The sequence below is a fragment of the Leiobunum rupestre genome, chromosome 11 (assembly GCF_980474605.1).
Source record: "Leiobunum rupestre chromosome 11, qqLeiRupe1.1.hap1, whole genome shotgun sequence".
Lineage (NCBI taxonomy): Eukaryota > Metazoa > Arthropoda > Arachnida > Opiliones > Sclerosomatidae > Leiobunum > Leiobunum rupestre.
In genome coordinates this window covers 5163929-5183147 of record NC_143394.1, presented here as the reverse complement: position 1 = coordinate 5183147, position 19219 = coordinate 5163929, and the positions used below count along the sequence as shown (strand labels likewise).

At 46.7% G+C, this 19219-nt stretch overlaps 1 protein-coding gene across 1 annotated transcript in view; it reads left to right on the top strand.

Moving 5' to 3' along the window:
* LOC149921186 (uncharacterized) overlaps positions 1-17829 on the top strand; it is a 127571-nt gene extending 109742 nt beyond the window's left edge. The window contains exons 6-10 of the mRNA XM_090162125.1: positions 3850-5346; positions 5473-7243; positions 7680-8258; positions 8391-10913; positions 11065-17829. Coding sequence (XP_090018251.1) covers positions 3850-5346; positions 5473-7243; positions 7680-8258; positions 8391-10913; positions 11065-14525 — 9831 coding nt within the window. The 3' untranslated portion in view covers positions 14526-17829. The remainder of the gene's footprint in view (positions 1-3849; positions 5347-5472; positions 7244-7679; positions 8259-8390; positions 10914-11064) is intronic.
* The last annotated feature ends 1390 nt before the right edge of the window (positions 17830-19219 follow it).

The following is a 19219-nucleotide window of genomic DNA, read 5'->3' as shown; positions in this document are numbered from 1 at the left end:
GAGGAAGATCGTGCCCCCTCAAAAACATCTTCGGCTGCTGTGGAAGAAGAACGTGCCCCCTCAAAAGCATCTTCGGTTGCTGAGGAAGAACGCACCCCCTCAAAAGCATCTTCGGTTGCTGAGGAAGAACGTGCCCCCTCAAAAGCATCTTCGGTTGCTGAGGAAGAACGCGCCCCCTCAAAAGCATCTTCGGTTGCTGAGGAAGAACGCACCCCCTCTAAGGCATCTTCGACTGCTGAGGAAGAACGTGCCCCCTCAAACGCATCTTCGGTTGCTGAGGAAGAACGCGCCCCCTCAAAAGCATCTTCGGTTGCTGTGGAGGAAGAACGCACCCCCTCAAAAGCATCTTCGGTTGCTGTGGAGGAAGAACGCGCCCCCTCAAAAGCATCTTCGGTTGCGGAGGAAGATCGTGCCCCCTCAAAAGCATCTTCCGTTGTTGAGGAAAAACACGCCCTCTCTAAGGCATCTTCGACTGCTGAGGAAGAACGTGCCCCCTCAAAAGCATCTTCGGTTGCTGAGGAAGAACGCGCCCCCTCAAAAGCATCTTCGGTTGCTGAGGAAGAACGCACCCCCTCAAAAGCATCTTCGGTTGCTGAGGAAGAACGTGCCCCCTCAAAAGCATCTTGCGTTGCTGAGGAAGAGCGCGCCCCCTCAAAAGCATCTTCCGTTGTTTCGGAAGAAGAACGCGCCCCCTCAAAAGCATCTTCCGTTGCTTCAGAAAAAGAACGCACCCCATCAAAAGCACCTTCCGTTACTGAAGAAGAAGTGCATGCTGCATCCAAAGCATCATCCGTTTCAGAAAGTGTTTCAAGAAAGTCTTCTTTGGAAATTGAAGAATTATTAGAAAAACAAGTAACAGCAGGTGTGGTCGAAGGAGCTTCAATATCAAGGGCGCCGTCCAAAGCAGAAACTGCATCGGAAGGACGGGCTTCATCTAAAGCATCGGCTTTAGACGGAGAAGAACAACGCGCCACCTCAAAAGCATCTTCGGTTGCTGTGGAGGAAGAACGCGCTCACTCTAAAGCATCTTCAATTGCTGCTGAAGAAGAACAACGCGCCCCCTCAAAAGCATCTTCAATTGCGGTGGAGGAAGAACGCGCCACCTCAAAAGCATCTTCGGTTGCTGTGGAGGAAGAACGCGCCCCCTCAATAGCATCTTCCTTTGTGGAGGAAGATCGTGCCCCCTCAAAAGCATCTTCGGTTGCTGTGGAGGAAGAAAGAGCCCCTTCAAAAGCATCTTCGATTGCTGAGGAAGAACGTGCCCCCTCTAAGGCATCTTCGACTGCTGCGGAAGAAGAACGCGCCCACTCTAAAGCATCTTCAATTGCTGCTGAAGAAGAACAACGCGCCCCCTCAAAAGCATCTTCGACTGCTGAGGAAGAACGTGCCCCCTCAAAAGCATCTTCGGTTGCGGTGGTGGAAGAACGCGCCCCCTCAATAGCATCTTCGGTTGCGGAGGAAGATCGTGCCCCCTTAAAAACATCTTCGGCTGCTGTGGAAGAAGAACGTGCCCCCTCAAAAGCATCTTCGGTTGCTGAGGAAGAACGCGCCCCCTCAAAAGCATCTTCGGTTGCGGAGGAAGATCGTGCCCCCTCAAAAGCATCTTCCGTTGTTGAGGAAAAACACGCCCCCTCTAAGGCATCTTCGACTGCTGAGGAAGAACGTGCCCCCTCAAAAGCATCTTCGGTTGCTGAGGAAGAACGCGCCCCCTCAAAAGCATCTTCGGTTGCTGAGGAAGAACGCACCCCCTCAAAAGCATCTTCGGTTGCTGAGGAAGAACGTGCCCCCTCAAAAGCATCTTGCGTTGCTGAGGAAGAGCGCGCCCCCTCAAAAGCATCTTCCGTTGTTTCGGAAGAAGAACGCGCCCCCTCAAAAGCATCTTCCGTTGCTTCAGAAAAAGAACGCACCCCATCAAAAGCACCTTCCGTTACTGAAGAAGAAGTGCATGCTGCATCCAAAGCATCATCCGTTTCAGAAAGTGTTTCAAGAAAGTCTTCTTTGGAAATTGAAGAATTATTAGAAAAACAAGTAACAGCAGGTGTGGTCGAAGGAGCTTCAATATCAAGGGCGCCGTCCAAAGCAGAAACTGCATCGGAAGGACGGGCTTCATCTAAAGCATCGGCTTTAGACGGAGAAGAACAACGCGCCACCTCAAAAGCATCTTCGGTTGCTGTGGAGGAAGAACGCGCTCACTCTAAAGCATCTTCAATTGCTGCTGAAGAAGAACAACGCGCCCCCTCAAAAGCATCTTCAATTGCGGTGGAGGAAGAACGCGCCACCTCAAAAGCATCTTCGGTTGCTGTGGAGGAAGAACGCGCCCCCTCAATAGCATCTTCCTTTGTGGAGGAAGATCGTGCCCCCTCAAAAGCATCTTCGGTTGCTGTGGAGGAAGAAAGAGCCCCTTCAAAAGCATCTTCGATTGCTGAGGAAGAACGTGCCCCCTCTAAGGCATCTTTTGCTGCTGTGGAAGAAGAACGCGCCCCCTCTAAAGCATCTTCAATTGCTGCTGAAGAAGAAAAACGCGCCCCCTCAAAAGCATCTTCGGTTGCGGTGGAGGAAGAACGCGCCACCTCAAAAGCATCTTCGGTTGCTGTGGAGGAAGAACGTGCCCCCTCAAAAGCATCTTCGGTTGCTGTGGAGGAAGAACGTTCCCCCTCAAAAGCATCTTCGGTTGCTGAGGAAGAACGCGCCCTATCAAAAGCATCTTCGGTTGCTGTGGAGGAAGAACGTGCCCCCTCAAAAACATCTTCGGTTGCTGTGGAGGAAGAACGTGCCCCCTCAAAAGCATCTTCGGTTGCTGAGGAAGAACGCGCCCTATCAAAAGCATCTTCGGTTGCTGAGGAAGAACGTGCCCCCTCTAAGGCATCTTCGGTTGCTGAGGAAGAACGTGCCCCCTCAAAAGCATCTTCGGTTGCTGAGGAAGAACGCGCCCTATCAAAAGCATCTTCGGTTGCTGAGGAAAAACGCGCCCCCTCTAAGGCATCTTCGGTTGCTGAGGAAGAACGTTCCCCCTCAAAAGCATCTTCGGTTGCTGAGGAAGAACGCGCCCTATCAAAAGCATCTTCGGTTGCTGTGGAGGAAGAACGTGCCCCCTCAAAAACATCTTCGGTTGCTGTGGAGGAAGAACGTGCCCCCTCAAAAGCATCTTCGGTTGCTGAGGAAGAACGCGCCCTATCAAAAGCATCTTCGATTGCTGAGGAAGAACGTGCCCCCTCTAAGGCATCTTCGGTTGCTGAGGAAGAACGTGCCCCCTCAAAAGCATCTTCGGTTGCTGAGGAAGAACGCGCCCTATCAAAAGCATCTTCGGTTGCTGAGGAAAAACGCGCCCCCTCTAAGGCATCTTCGACTGCTGCGGAAGAAGAACGCGCCCACTCTAAAGCATCTTCAATTGCTGCTGAAGAAGAAAAACGCACCCCCTCAAAAGCATCTTCGGTTGCGGTGGAGGAAGAACGCGCCACCTCAAAAGCATCTTCGGTTGCTGTGGAGGAAGAACGCGCCCCCTCAATAGCATCTTCTTTTGCGGAGGAAGATCGTGCCCACTCAAAAGCATCTTCGGTTGCTGTGGAGGAAGAAAGAGCCCCTTCAAAAGCATCTTCGGTTGCTGAGGAAGAACGTGCCCCCTCTAAGGCATCTTCGGCTGCTGTGGAAGAAGAACGCGCCCCTTCTAAAGCATCTTCAATTGCGGCTGAAGAAGAACAACGTGCCCCCTCAATAGCATCTTCGGTTGCTGAGGAAGAACGCGCCCCCTCAAAAGCATCTTCGGTTGCTGAGGAAGAACGCGCCCCCTCAAAAGCATCTTCGGTTGCTGGGGAAGAACGCGCCCCCTCAAAAGCATCTTCGGTTGCTGAGGAAGAACGCGCCCCCTCAAAAGCATCTTCCGTTGCTTCAGAAGAAGAACGCACACCCTCAAAAGCATCTTCCGTTGCTTCAGAAGAAGAACGCGCCCCATCAAAAGCACCATCCGTTACTGAAGAAGAAGTGCATGCTGCATCCAAAGCATCGTCCGTTTCAGAAAGTGTTTCAAGAAAGTCTTCGTTGGTAATTGAAGAAATATTAGAAAAACAAGTAACAGCAGGTGAAGTCGAAGGAGCTTCAATATCAAGGTCGTCGTCCAAAGCAGAAACTGCATCGGTAAGACGGGCTTCATCTAAAGCATCGGCTTTAGACGGAGAAGAAGAACGGGCCGCCTCAAAATCATCTTCGGTTGCTGAGGAAGAACGCGCCCCCTCAAAAGCATCTTCGGTTGCTGAGGAAGAACGCGCCTCCTCAAAAGCATCTTCGGTTGCTGAGGAGGAACGAGCCCCATCCAAAGCACGTTCCGTTACTTCGGAAGAAGAACACGCCCCTTCAAAAGCATCGTCCGTTTCAGAAAGTGTTTCAAGAAAGTCCTCTTTGGTAATTGAACAAATATTAGAAAAACAAATAACAGCAGGTGTAGTCGAAGGAGCCCCAACATCCAGGGCGTCGTCCAAAGCCGAAACTGCATCGGAACGACGGGCTTCATCTAAAGCATCAGATTTAGATGAAGAAGTGCGCGCTCACTCTAAGGCATCTTCCGTCGCTGGGGAGGAAGAACGTGCCCCCTCTAAGGCATCTTTGGCTGCTGCGGAAGAAGAACGCGCCCCCTCAAAAGCATCTTCGGTTGCTACTGAACAAGAAGAACGCGCCCCATCAAAAGCACCTTCCGTTACTGAAGATGAAGTGCGTGCTGCATCCAAAGCATCGTCATTTTCAGAAAGTGTTTCAAGAAGGTCCTCTATGGCAGTTGAAGAAATTGTAAAAAAACAAATAACAGGAGGTGTAGTCGAGGGAGCCCCAATATCAAGGGCGTCGTCCAAAGCAGAAACTGCATCGGAAGGACGGGCTTCATCTAAAGCATCAGCTTTAGACGGAGAAGAAGAACGCGCCCCCTCTAAGACATCTTCGACTGCTGCGGAAGAAGAACGCGCCCCTTCTAAAGCATCTTCAATTGCGGCTGAAGAAGAACAACGTGCCCCCTCAAAAGCATCTTCGGTTGCTGAGGAAGAACGCGCCCCCTCAAAAGCATCTTCGGTTGCTGAGGAAGAACGCGCCCCCTCAAAAGCATCTTCGGTTGCTGAGGAAGAACGTGCCCTATCAAAAGCATCTTCCGTTGCTGAGGAAGTAGAACGCGCCCTATCAAAAGCATCTTCGGTTGCTGAGGAAGAACGCACCCCCTCTAAGGCATCTTCGACTGCTGCGGAAGAAGAACGCTCCCCCTCTAAAGCATCTTCAATTGCTGCTGAAGAAGAACAACGCGCCCCATCAAAAGCATCTTCGGTTGCTGTGGAGGAAGAACGTGCCCCCTCAAAAGCATCTTCGGTTGCTGTGGAGGAAGATCGTGCCCCCTCAAAAGCATCTTCGGTTGCTGTGGAGGAAGAAAGAGCCCCTTCAAAAGCATCTTCCGTTGCTGAGGAAGAACGTGCCCCATCTAAGGCATCTTCCGTTTCCGAGGAAGAGGAACGCGCCCTATCAAAAGCATCTTCCGTTTCCGAGGAAGAGGAACGCGCCCTATCAAAAGCATCTTCCGTTACCGAGGAAGAGGAACGCGCCCTATCAAAAGCATCTTCCGTTTCCGAGGAAGAGGAACGCGTCCCCTCAAAAGCATCTTCGGTTGCTGTGGAGGAAGAACGCGCCCACTCAAAAGCATCTTCCGTTGCCGAGGAAGAGGAACGCGCCCCCTCAAAAGCATCTTCCATTGCTGGAGAGGAAGAACGCGCCCCCGTAAAACCATCTTCCGTTGCTGGAGAGGAAGAACGAGCACCATCAAAAGCATCTTCCGTTGCTGAGGAAGAACGTGCCCTATCAAAAGCATCTTCCATTGCTGAGGCAGAACGTGCCCCCTCAAAAGCATCTTCCATTCCTGGAGAGGAAGAACGCGCCCTATCAAAAGCATCTTCCGTTGCTGAGGAAGAGGAACGCACCCCCTCAAAAGCATCTTCCGTTACTGGGGAGGTAGAAGAAGCCCCATTTAAAGCAACTTCCGTTACTGAAGAAGAATCGCGTGCCGCATCCAAAGCATCGTCCGTTTCAGAAAGTGTTTCAAGAAAGTCTTCTTTGGTAATTGAAGAAATATTAGAAAAACAAATAACAGGAGGTCTAGTCGAGGGAGCCCCAATATCCAGGGCATCGTCCAAAGCAGAAACTGCATCGGAAGGACGGGCTTCATCTAAAGCATCGGCTTTAGACGAAGAAGAAGAACGCCCCCCCTCAAAAGCATCTTCGGTTGCTGAGGAAGAACGTGCGCCATCTAAGGCTTCTTCGGTTGCTGTGGAGGGAGAACGCGCCCCCTCAAAACCATCTTCCGTTGTTGAGGAAGAACGCGCCCTATCAAAAGCATCTTCCGTTGCTGTGGAGGAAGAACGCGCCACCTCAAAAGCATCTTCCGTTGCTGAGGAAGAACCCACCCCATCCAAAGCATCTTCAATTGCTGCGGAGGAAGAACGCACACCCTCTAAGGCCTCTTCGGTTGCTGAGGAAGAACGTGCCCCATCTAAGGCATCTTCGGTTGCTGTGGAGGGAGAATACGCCTCCTCAAAACCATTTTCCGTTGCTGAGGAAGAACGCGCCCTATCAAAAGCATCTTCTGTTGCCGAGGAAGAGGAACGCGCCCCCTCAAAAGCATCTTTCGTTGCTGGAGAGGCAGAACGAGCCCCATCAAAAGCATCTTCCGTTGCTGCGGAGGAAGAACGCACACCCTCAAAAGCATCTTCTGTTGCTGATGTAGAAGAACTCGCACTTTCAAAAGCATCTTCTGTTGCTGCGGAGGAAGAATGCGCACCATCAAAAATATCTTCAGTTACTGCTGAGGAAGAAGAACTTGCACTCTCAAAAGCATCTTCCGTTGCTTCGGAGGAAAAACGCGCCCCATCAATAGCATCATCCGTGGATGAAGAAGTGCGCACTGCATACAAAACATCATGTCATTCGGAAAGTGTTTCGATAAAGTCCTCTATTGCAACGGAAGAAATTGTAGAAAAGCAATTAGCAACTGGTGTAGTCGAAGGAGCCCCATCATCAAGGGCGTCGTCTAAAGCAGAAACTGCGCAGGATGAACGGGCTTCATCTATAGCATCTTTAAGATTAGAAAACAAAATTAAAGATTCTGTTATTGTTGAAGATGAAGACGTATCTGCGTCAAAGGCATCCTCTTTATTTGAGGGTTCCCCGTCTTTACCGAAACTTACGTCTGAACGATCTGAACGCTTTTCGTCTAAAGCTAAAAGTATAATCTTTGTTATAGAATGTTATCCTTTCTGCAGAAATTTTGTTTTATAATTTGTCATGCTTAATAGGATCAATTTAAGACTTAAACAATTGTTCTTTTAGATTTTCGTCTTCAGTCAAGTCACGTACGAATACATTTTTAAATTTCGTTGAACCATAACTCTTATTTCAAAATTGAAACCATTCCTTTGCCTTTAATTTTAGGGTTTTATGGTTTGGGGATTACTTCGGGTTGGTTTTAAATTAACCGTTAATAACTTATGTATCTATCTCGATAACACCCAGGTATCGTGAAGTTAAAAATTCTTCAACGAATAACGGCAGAACAGAGCTTTTATATTTTATGTTAAATGTTGTAAAGGCATTTGATGTTTGCTTTAAGTTAAAGACCTGGAAATGTTTCAAATAATATAAAACTCTATGTCGTCTTTCAGGTGACGATGACGTTGAACACATTCCTAAATCCCAGGACGATATCATCGCCCCATCTCCAATTCAACGTTCCATATCCAAAGCCTCAACGACAGCGGACATGGATGAACTTGAGTTGGAAAAAGGACCTTCACCCATTCCTTCCGAACACGCGGAAGAAGAGTTAGAGAAGTCCAAAGAATCGTTACGAAAATTTTCTGTGGCCGTTGAAGACAGCGTTGAGAAGGAAGAGACTTCCGCCGACATTGAGGCTGTTCAACCGACTGTTGCAGAGTTCACTGAAGAAGAACGCACAAAATCCCAAACGTCGGCCCCTGTTGAAGAAGAAAGAGCGCCATCAAAGGCGTCATCAGTTGCCGAAGAGCATGCTCCATCTAAAGCATCCTCTGTAGCTACTGAGGACGAAGAGCGTGTTGCCTCCAAAGCATCCTCTTTTGTCACCAAGGAAGAAGAGCGTGCCGCATCCAAAGCGTCCTCTGTTGCTGCCGAGGAAGAGCGTGCCGCATCCAAAGCGTCCTCTGTTGCTGCCGAGGAAGAGCGTGCCGCATCCAAAGCGTCCTCTGTTGCGGCCGAGGAAGAGCGTGCCACATCTAAAGCGTCGTCTGTTGCCGGCGAGGAAGAAGAGCATACCGCATCCAAAGCGTCCTCTGTTGCCGCCGATGAAGAAGAGCGTGTGGCATCCAAAGCGTCCTCTGTCGCCGCCGAGGAAGAAGAGCGTGCCCCATCCAAAGCGTCCTCGGTCACAGCCGAGGAAGAAGAGCGTGCAGCTTCTAAAGCATCCTCTGTGACAGCCGAAGATGAGGAACGACTCCCATCAAGGGTTTCTTCTGTTCATGAAAGCGATTCCAGAAAATCATCCGTAGCGATTGAAGACGTTGTAGAAAAAGAAGTAGCGACAGCTATTGTAGAAGGTGCAGCTGAGGAAGAGAGGGCCTCTTCTAAAGCGTCGTCTGTAGCAGCTGAAGAAGAGCGTGCCCCATCTAAAGCGTCGTCTGTAGCAGCTGAAGAAGAGCGTGCCCCATCTAAAGCGTCGTCTGTAGCAGCTGAAGAAGAGCGGGCGCCATCTAAAGCGTCGTCTGTAGCAGCTGAAGAAGAGCGTGCCCCATCTAAAGCGTCGTCTGTAGCAACTGAAGAAGAGCGTGCAGCTTCTAAAGCATCCTCTGTGGCAGCCGAAGATGAGGAACGAGTCCCAACAAGGGTTTCTTCTGTTCATGAAAGCGATTCCAGAAAATCATCCGTAGCGATTGAAGACGTTGTAGAAAAAGAAGTAGCGACAGCTATTGTAGAAGGTGCAGCTGAGGAAGAGAGGGCCTCTTCTAAAGCGTCGTCTGTAGCAGCTGAAGAAGAGCGTGCCCCATCTAAAGCGTCGTCTGTAGCAGCTGAAGAAGAGCGTGCCCCATCTAAAGCGTCGTCTGTAGCAGCTGAAGAAGAGCGGGCGCCATCTAAAGCGTCGTCTGTAGCAGCTGAAGAAGAGCGTGCCCCATCTAAAGCGTCGTCTGTAGCAACTGAAGAAGAGCGTGCAGCTTCTAAAGCATCCTCTGTGGCAGCCGAAGATGAGGAACGAGTCCCAACAAGGGTTTCTTCTGTTCATGAAAGCGATTCCAGAAAATCATCCGTAGCGATTGAAGACGTTGTAGAAAAAGAAGTAGCGACAGCTATTGTAGAAGGTGCAGCTGAGGAAGAGAGGGCCTCTTCTAAAGCGTCGTCTGTAGCAGCTGAAGAAGAGCGTGCCCCATCTAAAGCGTCGTCTGTAGCAGCTGAAGAAGAGCGAGCGCCATCTAAAGCATCGTCTGTAGCAGCTGAAGAAGAGCGTGCCCCATCTGAAGCGTCGTCTGTAGCAGCTGAAGAAGAGCGGGCGCCATCTAAAGCGTCGTCTGTAGCAGCTGAAGAAGAGCGTGCCCCATCTAAAGCGTCGTCTGTAGCAGCTGAAGAAGAGCGGGTGCCATCTAAAGCGTCGTCTGTAGCAGCTGAAGAAGAGCGTGTCCCATCTAAAGCGTCGTCTGTAGCAGCTGAAGAAGACCGTGCAGCTTCTAAAGCATCCTCGGTGGCAGCCGAAGATGAGGAACGAGTCCCATCAAGGGTTTCTTCTGTTCATGAAAGCGATTCCAGAAAATCATCCGTAGCGATTGAAGACGTTGTAGAAAAAGAAGTAGCGACAGCTATTGTAGAAGGTACAGCTGAGGAAGAGAGGGCCTCTTCTAAAGCGTCGTCTGTAGCAGCTGAAGAAGAGCGTGCCCCATCTAAAGCGTCGTCTGTAGCAGCTGAAGAAGAGCGAGCGCCATCTAAAGCGTCGTCTGTAGCAGCTGAAGAAGAGCGTGCCCCATCTGAAGCGTCGTCTGTAGCAGCTGAAGAAGAGCGGGCGCCATCTAAAGCGTCGTCTGTAGCAGCTGAAGAAGAGCGTGCCCCATCTAAAGCGTCGTCTGTAGCAGCTGAAGAAGAGCGGGTGCCATCTAAAGCGTCGTCTGTAGCAGCTGAAGAAGAGCGTGCCCCATCTAAAGCGTCGTCTGTAGCAGCTGAAGAAGACCGTGCAGCTTCTGAAGCATCCTCGGTGGCAGCCGAAGATGAGGAACGAGTCCCATCAAGGGTTTCTTCTGTTCATGAAAGCGATTCCAGAAAATCATCCGTAGCGATTGAAGACGTTGTAGAAAAAGAAGTAGCGACAGCTATTGTAGAAGGTGCAGCTGAGGAAGAGAGGGCTTCTTCTAAAGCGTCGTCTGTAGCAGCTGAAGAAGCGCGTGCCCCATCTAAAGCGTCGTCTGTAGCAGCTGAAGAAGAGCGTGCCCCATCTAAAGCGTCGTCTGTAGCAGCTGAAGAAGAGCGTGCCCCATCTAAAGCGTCGTCTGTAGCAGCTGAAGAAGAGCGTGCCCCATCTAAAGCGTCTTCTGTAGCAGCTGAAGAAGAGCGTGCCCCATCTAAAGCGTCGTCTGTAGCAGCTGAAGAAGAGCGGGTGCCATCTAAAGCGTCATCTGTAGCAGATGAAGAAGAGTGGGCACCATCTAAAGCGTCGTCTGTAGCAGATGAAGAAGGGCGGGCTCCATCTAAAGCGACCTCTGGAGTAGATGAGGAAGAGCAGGTGCCATCTAAAGTATCGTCGAAGGCTGAGTCAGAAGCTAGTGAAAAAGTTTCGTCAATGGTTTCTTCGGTAATCAAAGAACCCGAATCTGACGATAAAGTTTCCGATAAACAAGAAATTGATATAGAAGAAGTGGAAGCTGAGCCGGCCTCATTACCCAAAGGTATTTATCTTTTATTTTGAGCAAATAACTGTTAACGATGTACATTTTACCCCTGTATTTAAAAATCACGTCCTCAAAATTATAAGATCCATCTAGTTCAATTTTATTGACCACATTTAATGACATATATCCCTCTTCTTAACTTTCGCAGCAGAGGACGAAATCGAAGCCACTCCTTCAAAATCTCACGATGACCTCATTGCTCCATCTCCAATCCAGCGTTCTGTATCAAAGGCCTCGACTACAGCCGAAATTGAAGATCTAGAGTTGGAGAGAGGACCATCCCCAACCCCTCTAGAAGAGATCATACATAAACCAATTCGATCCAAGTCGTCAGCCTCTTCCATAGCGGAGGATGACGAAATTGTTAAATCAAAGACGTCTTCTCATTCTCAGGACCAAAGTGAACGATCACAAGCAGCCGACGAGAACCAAATTTCCTCAAAAGCATCTTCAATCGCCGAGGAAGGCAAAGTTCCATCTCGTACTTCTGTAACTGACGAGGACCGAGCAGCATCAAAAGCGTCTGCAATTTCTGAGGATGACAAAACTTCATCCAAGGCGTTGTCAGAAGAAGTTATAGAAAAGAAAGAATCTAAATCTATTGTCAAAGGTGCTCCTCAGTCCAGGGCATCATCGAAAGCCGATGAAGAGAAACCCACGACTCCGTCACCAGTTCCATCGGAAGGTAGATCCCAAACACCAGGATCTGTTACTGGAGACAAGTCAAAATCACCATCTCCAGCCCCATCGGATACTAAATCCAAATCACCAGCATTTGTCGGAGTCAAATCTCCCTCGCCAGTACCGTCAGTTGCCGATGATAAATTCAAACCCACTTCACCCGCTCCGTCAGAGTGCCGATCAAAAACACCATCTCCAGCACCGACAAAGACGGATGTGGAAGAAAAACTAGCCAAAGCATCACCATCTCCGGCACCTTCGGATGCTTCCATGGACAAAGACTCATTGTCAAAAACCCCTTCACCGGAACCGGAAGCTGGTGGCGAATCAGTTTGCAAATCGGCAGCGCTCGAAGGAATAATTGAAGAAAGCGTTACCAAAACAATCGTCACTGTTGTCGAATCTAGTGGAATTCACTATGGTGACTCCAGTAGAACCGGAAGCCCAAAATCGAAACCTGAAACCCCAGAATGTCCAATTGCAATTAGCGGAAAACACACACCCGCTTCAATGGATTTGGAACATTCAAAAAGCGAACTATCCATGGATAAAGAACCCTTTACAAGAACCCCTTCCCCACGTATTGAGCTTCACATGTACGACGATGAGGTCGAGGACGAAGGTCCGAGAGAATCGGACATTATCGAAGCCGCCTTGGCCGGTCAAGGGGAAGCCGAAAGTGATTCGACTGATATAGAAATCACCCGCAAACGTGTCTACGTGCAGTCGACGGAAGAACACGAAACCAAGGAGAACAAAACCTACTCGGACGCCGAAACGGCTCGCGCGAGCGACGTCGAAGACGATAGGGACGACAGTCAATTATCAGACGCGGGATCATCAAAACACGACCTTGAGGAGCGAAAGCTGTCCACACCGTCACCGGTTTGTGGAATACCGGGCGATGGAGACCTGAGGGATTATACTGGTGGCGATCACGAGACATCCAAATCGAGCATCGCTGATTCTGAAAAGCACGATTCCGGAGTATCAGCCCATTCTAGTCACCATTCCAACGAGGACCTTTCCGATTCGGCTTCCAAGACAAAAGGTGATATAATGAGCAAAGCTTCGGCCAGCATAACCAGTTTGGGTGAATCCATCAGCCATAAGGTCAGCAGCTTCTTCGGTGGATCCAAATCGCCGGAGGTAGTTGAGGAAGACCAAGCTGGTGGATATTCCATACACATCGACGGGGGCGGCTCCGACATGACCGTTAAAATGGTGAAAAAGGAGAGTTCTTCCACCCGACCATTGTCGATTGTTGAGAGACAAACTGACCAAACTGACGAGGAAATGATTCGCTATCCCACTCCACCCGACGAGAGAGATTTTTACGAACACATTGGATCCGGTTCTGGTCGCCAATCTCAACGATCTCACCACGACCACGTTCTAGTGGAAGAAGCCGAGGATGAGGACGAAGACGATAGATCCAGTGTTGTTGTCGAGGAACCCGTCTTTGGTAACACAGTCAGCGCCGATTTTGCTGAATTGGTAACTTTGTCCGAAGCGAACACTCCTTCGGAGCCACAATCCCCCATGGACTCTCGCGCCCGACCCAACGGAGATTCTACCCGTAACCAGAGTGGCCATGTACGAGTGATTGAAACTCGAACTATCACCACTACCACCAAAGTACTTGGTGACATTGAAGAAAGCGTGACTGACGTGGTGGTAGGAGACGCATCACCCCCGCCGTACCAGTTCAGTACCGAATACAGCGTCCAGAGATCTACAGGTCCAGGGATTCCTGACGAGAACAGGATCTATTCCAACGGCCAAAAGAGAGAGTGGGACACTTTCACGACCGAACAGAGGATGGTAGCCATACCCGATCAAGAAGGTCAGGAAGAAGTAATTATCGGTGAGGATGGCGTCGTAACTACCACTATCACTAGCCGAACTTTTCGAGGCGATCGGGATAGCGTTGCTCGCCATCTGGAGTCATCTGCTGTCGGCCTTGGAACTACTGTTACGAGGACCGTACTGGAGGAGAGACTTCTCGAGGGAGAAGGAGGACTGAGGTCCGAAGGTTTCGAGTTCGCCTCGCCAAAGTACCACAAAGACACCAAAGCCGAGCTTTTCGAGAGCGAGGCAGATCCGACGGGTGATTGCATGACATCAAGTTTCTACGATTTCGGAGCGGACGAAACCGAAGACGCTCCGGACACTAGCGAAGAAACCCCGAAGACGAACGGCGTCAATCGGGACGACCCAATGACCACCTCTTTCGTATCTAGCACTACCACCGTAACGCGTCACGTTACGTCCGAATCATCCCCATCCACAACCAAACGAGAATTCCACCTCGAGGATTGGGGTAAGCCCATGGGTTTGCCAACACCGCCGGACCCCCCTGAATACGCCACTGCCACTCGATCACCCACCAAAACCCGCAAACCTCGCGCGCAACAGAGAGGCTCACCCGCTCGCAAGTTAGCTTCCAATAAGTTGGACGAAAAGCGAGGTTCGCGATCCTCACTGGACAACGCCAAAACGGGCTCTCCCTCAAAAACCCACACCAAACCTCAACAAACCGGGGTCGGCACCAACAAGGTCAAAGGCGCGGAGGCAATCACTCCCGTTTACATGGATCTAACCTACGTTCCTCACCACGCCAACCCTTACTATTGCAACGTGGAATTCTTCCAACGGGTCCGGGCTCGTTACTACGTATTCTCCGGTTCCAACCCCAGCAAGGAGGTCTTCAACGCTCTGCTCGAGGCCAAACGCACTTGGGAAAATAAAGACGCGGAAGTCACGGTTATACCAACCTACGAAACGGACACTCTTGGCTACTGGATGGCCATGAACCAAGAGTTATTGGCCGAACTTAAAATAGATGTCGCTCCATCCGCCAGCCGTTGTACGATCAGTCTACAAGATCATGAAACAAGCTGCGCCGCGTATCGGCTCGAATTTTAAAACCACAAATTATATATATGAAAAACTAACTGTTAGTAACTTATTTAAAAACTTGACAAACTAAAAACAATAATGCTTATCAAAAAAGAATAAAAAATATAAATTTAAGTAGGCTAATTTAACCAATTTCTCAAAAACAAATATTCGTTTTAACGAGTATGAACTATTATAAATTCGCGCGGAAACATATTAAATTAATTGAAATTTAATGAAAAATGTATGAATGGTTATGTGCGGACTATAATTGTGGTGTTTGTGATATTGTATATACGATTTCGGGTGCTGAGGGAAGTTGAATTATATCGATTATTTATAACGGTCTCCGCCAGATGACGCGGCGTGACGTAAATGAGCCGCCCCGCTTATTTCGGGTCACGCCCGAACTGAAATGAACTACGTTAATGAAAAAATACATAAAAATAACCGATATGCCGCTGCTTTCCCCTTTTTGAGTGAATCGCGTCAAAAATGAATCTGACCCCGTCATGATTAGTAGGAAATATTATTAAAATTGTGGTGAAATGATTGAAGCTCCCCGTAGTGCCTGAAGTTGGAATTAAAATGAAGACGTTTTGGAGAATGATTAAAAAGGATACTTACGACGATTCGAGAAAGGATTGAAACAAAATGGTGAAATATTTTTATTGAATTGTTATATTTCTTCAGGCGGTTCTTAATTAATTCCACGTATGATATTAATTAATTCATTATAAAATGGGTCAAATTTCCGACGCGATTGCGTAGTTGTGCCTAAAGTTCCTTCGGTCAAATTATTTATTACGAAAAAGTTCCTTTTCATTTTTATCTATATTTAACTTAGGGGTACATTTTTGCATATTTATATAATAATAATGAAGTTTTACGTGAGTTTTTATTAGACATTTTTTAAAATGGAAACGTTAATATAAAGAATGTGAAAACGTATGTGTAACAAATAGTACTGATAGATGGCGTTTTGTACGTGGAGCAAAAATGGCGGCGTTTGAAACAGGCTACGCTTTTTTGTGAAAATTTCCTTTGAAGAATTTTGATTTCGAAAGACACAGCTAACATACCAAAGTCGTCAGTTTTATATATATATATTACATAGTACTTAGCTGAAACATAAAATTATAATTACAAAACGTTCGAATTTGCGGGAATTCGAAGAGAAAAACAATGAACTAAATTAGTGACATCTATCGCCGGAAAACGGTAATTTCGTCGATTACGAAATCTTATTTAAATGACAACGTCAAAGATTAAAGCTCCGGTTTGAACTGATTAAGACAACCGGCGTTTTTAATTTATTATAATTAATTATAATTTATTCGTTGTCAAAAACTACCATAAGATTCTCATATGGTTTTCCAATGTTCAGACAATATTATCCTTTAGGATTTGGGTGTTTCAATTAATTTACTTCTGTCCATGAGTTGTAAAATGAACATCGACATTGAACAATATGCTACTCGGTCTCAATGCACAGCTAAACTTTAGGGTTAACAAAAAATGAAGGGTAAAAAAAATATTTAAAAAATTAAAAATAAAAAAATGTATAAAATATTTAAAAAAAATAGCCAAAAAATATTTAGATTCTCCGTAGAAGAATCCCTGGGTACATAAGTTATGAACTTATGGTTATACATAACTCTCAAAACCTCTCTCTCTTTATCAAACTCTTTAAGAAAGACTTATCGTAAACGTCTAAACATTCAGCCATTTTAATTAAAAATAAAAATGTAAAAGTCCAAAAAATAAACACCTTAAAGGCTTAGTTTTAATTATTTAGTTTAGTTATATTGGGATGTTTATATACGCATTAAAAATGAGTATGAATTAAGAATTGATAAAGGTACTGAATATTTCGCGTATCGGTCGCCGGATGGCGCTGAACGCGGAACGATTAACTTAGTTTTCGAGGCAATGGGTATTTTGAACTAAAACAAAACCCGAACTAAAAACTAAATTGTATTAGTCATAACATTTCAATATCGCCTGCCATACAACGGTAAGACCTGCCATTTTACTAAACTAAAATATTTTCGGTAGGGAAAAAGTAAAATCACTTTTAACTAAAATCTACACGAACCATCTTTAGAAACAAAAATCCGTTCCCTCGATGACTTACCAGGAATATAAATTAGAAGAAATCTGAAAACATTTGTATAAAACTCTGCAGTGTCGGTATTTACACTTAATTTCAATTTTCGCAAATATGTTTAATTTATTGCTTTCATTAAAACTTGAAAATTGGAGAATACGCCACTATTTGTTAATAAAAACTGATACACCAAGCTCCGTCTACATGCAAAAATATCAACTACGAAGTTGGAAAACGACGGAGAATCTCAAATACCTTCCTTCAGTTAAATTTTATCTTATATTAGCCATGAACTAACAACGCGAGAAATTTGTACATAGATTATGGTAAACTATTTGAAACTTTGGACAACTATAAATAATATAGCTTACAAAGGCCTAAAAATTCCAAAAAATAAACCAAAAAACAACCCGACTAATCAAAAAAGTGTAGGTAGAGTAACGCCTAGAAAACAGAATTTTAATTATTCTTGAGTTAGTTCCTAATTAATTATTTAGCTAATTAATACAGTCTGTAATGTAAATTAAGCCACGGTTAAAGCAGGGCCATCGAGTAATTATTACTTTAATTCCAAAATGTACAAATATTTAATTGTTCCTAGACTATTGACTACCTTTACGTAGTTATACCTAAAGACCCTACTTAAAAGTTAGAAAAAATGGCGAAATTTAGTAGACTAAGGCTAAAATATGAAAGTATTTATCTTCTCTATTTTTCATCATGTTCCTCGTTCTTCCAATAATTAACTAAAAAAATGTATATTGGTTTCTTTAAAATCAAAATTATATTTTCTATTGAACTCTGAATTAAGATTCGTTAATTAGGCCTAGGCCTTACAAAAATGTTTAAAATGTGAGAATTGGCGAAACAGTAATCACGTAAAATTTTGGGAGAAACGCGTTAGTGTCGCCATCGAGCGGTGACGCGCGTAGTTTTGTTTTTAAAATTTAAAATACTTGATTCTGAAGGTGTATAGTAGGCCGAGTAGCAAAATTTCTCGCGGGTTGCCGTTGAAGTATATACATACATATATATTATATACAGCCATATTATAAAATAAGCATTAAATAGTGCATTAAAATCGCCGCCACGCTTTGTATGATTTCCCCTGTCAATGAATCATATGTGTTGGGGAAAACATAAATTTTCCTTTGTAATTCAATTGCTTGTTGCACCACCATGTAAGACGCTGTTAATAAAGATTTTGTCTTATTCGCTGTGGACGTTGCAGTTTTCTTCAATACCATTTGTTTCACCTTCCATTCAACCACCAGCGACATCGTAGCCATTCCCTTAAAGGCTGACTACATAAATCTTCGGTTTACTCTGTCTTTCACTGGAAGTAGGCTTACTGCAATACACGTGTGCCATGCAGTCAGCCTACTTCCAGTGAAAGATAGAGTAAACATGTTGTCAGAATTTATAGCCCGGTGTACCGGTAAGAAAAGAACCACACCACCGGAGGCCTATCTTCAGAATGCCCTACGCCAGCGTCCACAAGCCCGGACAGGTGACAAACCAGCACGGGTAGCAGAACCCCACTACTGATGCAAGCCGCTCAACCCAGCAGAAGGTGCAACAATGGGACGACCAGCCCGCCACTTCGCACACAGCAGTGGGATAGAGAACGGATGCTCTAGCAACTCCGGCCGACACCCTACCTAGAAAGGCAGAGAGCCAAGCCCTTTGGAAAGAGCTCCTAAAGGGGAACGGCGGGCACACGGCAGCCCGCAAAACCCGGCACAGCTGGCACCGGAGATCCCGGTGGAGCTCCAAAAGGCCGGGAGATGGGTCCGCCGTGCCCTCATACGGAGGCCCGCAGCCCCACAGCAGGCTACGCAATCCGCCGAGGCGGCCAGTTTGCCCGGCCCCTCGCCATTAGCCTGGGCCGAAGCCCAGTATCCAGCCCACACCTGACCGAAGTCGGAGGTTGGAGATAGGACCCTTTGGACGGAGCTAACATCTCCCAGTGTGCCACCGCCCTTACGGGTTACAAGAGCCGGACCCCGACTCCCCGGTAAAGCCACCAGTTATTGCACACTCCGACCCCTTGAGGGCCAGACAGAGTAAACCGAAGATTTATGTAATCGGCCTTTAAATGTATTCATTTCAACTACGAATATCGTAGCTAGGATGGGAGGGTATTCGTCACACTACGCCACTCAAATATTGTTTTGACGGGCAGCCTTTTGATGAAACTCGGCTAGTTTCATTGCCAAGGCTTGGCGCGAAATGTATTTTGTCAAATTTTCATACGCATCTTTTTGATTAAATTAAAATAGGCCAAAAATATTATTTATGATTATATTAATTAACTTACTTAACGATGGTAAATATTTCATCAAGTGAGTTACATTTTCGGAAAGCCCATCATCAAATGAACAAGAAAAATATAAATTAGTTTCTATTCCGAAAATCTATTGGCAAGAATGTACTTAGACATCAAGGTTTTTAAAAATCTTACATGTACTACTTAGACATTACTAAGCTTGATCGTAGCATCGTCGTCATACGTCGTAGCCAAATTAATAATAACCACCAACAAATCTGGGATCCGCGGGACACGTTTTATTCGAGTAGGAGAATTAGGCTTAAGTTTCAACTTTATCCA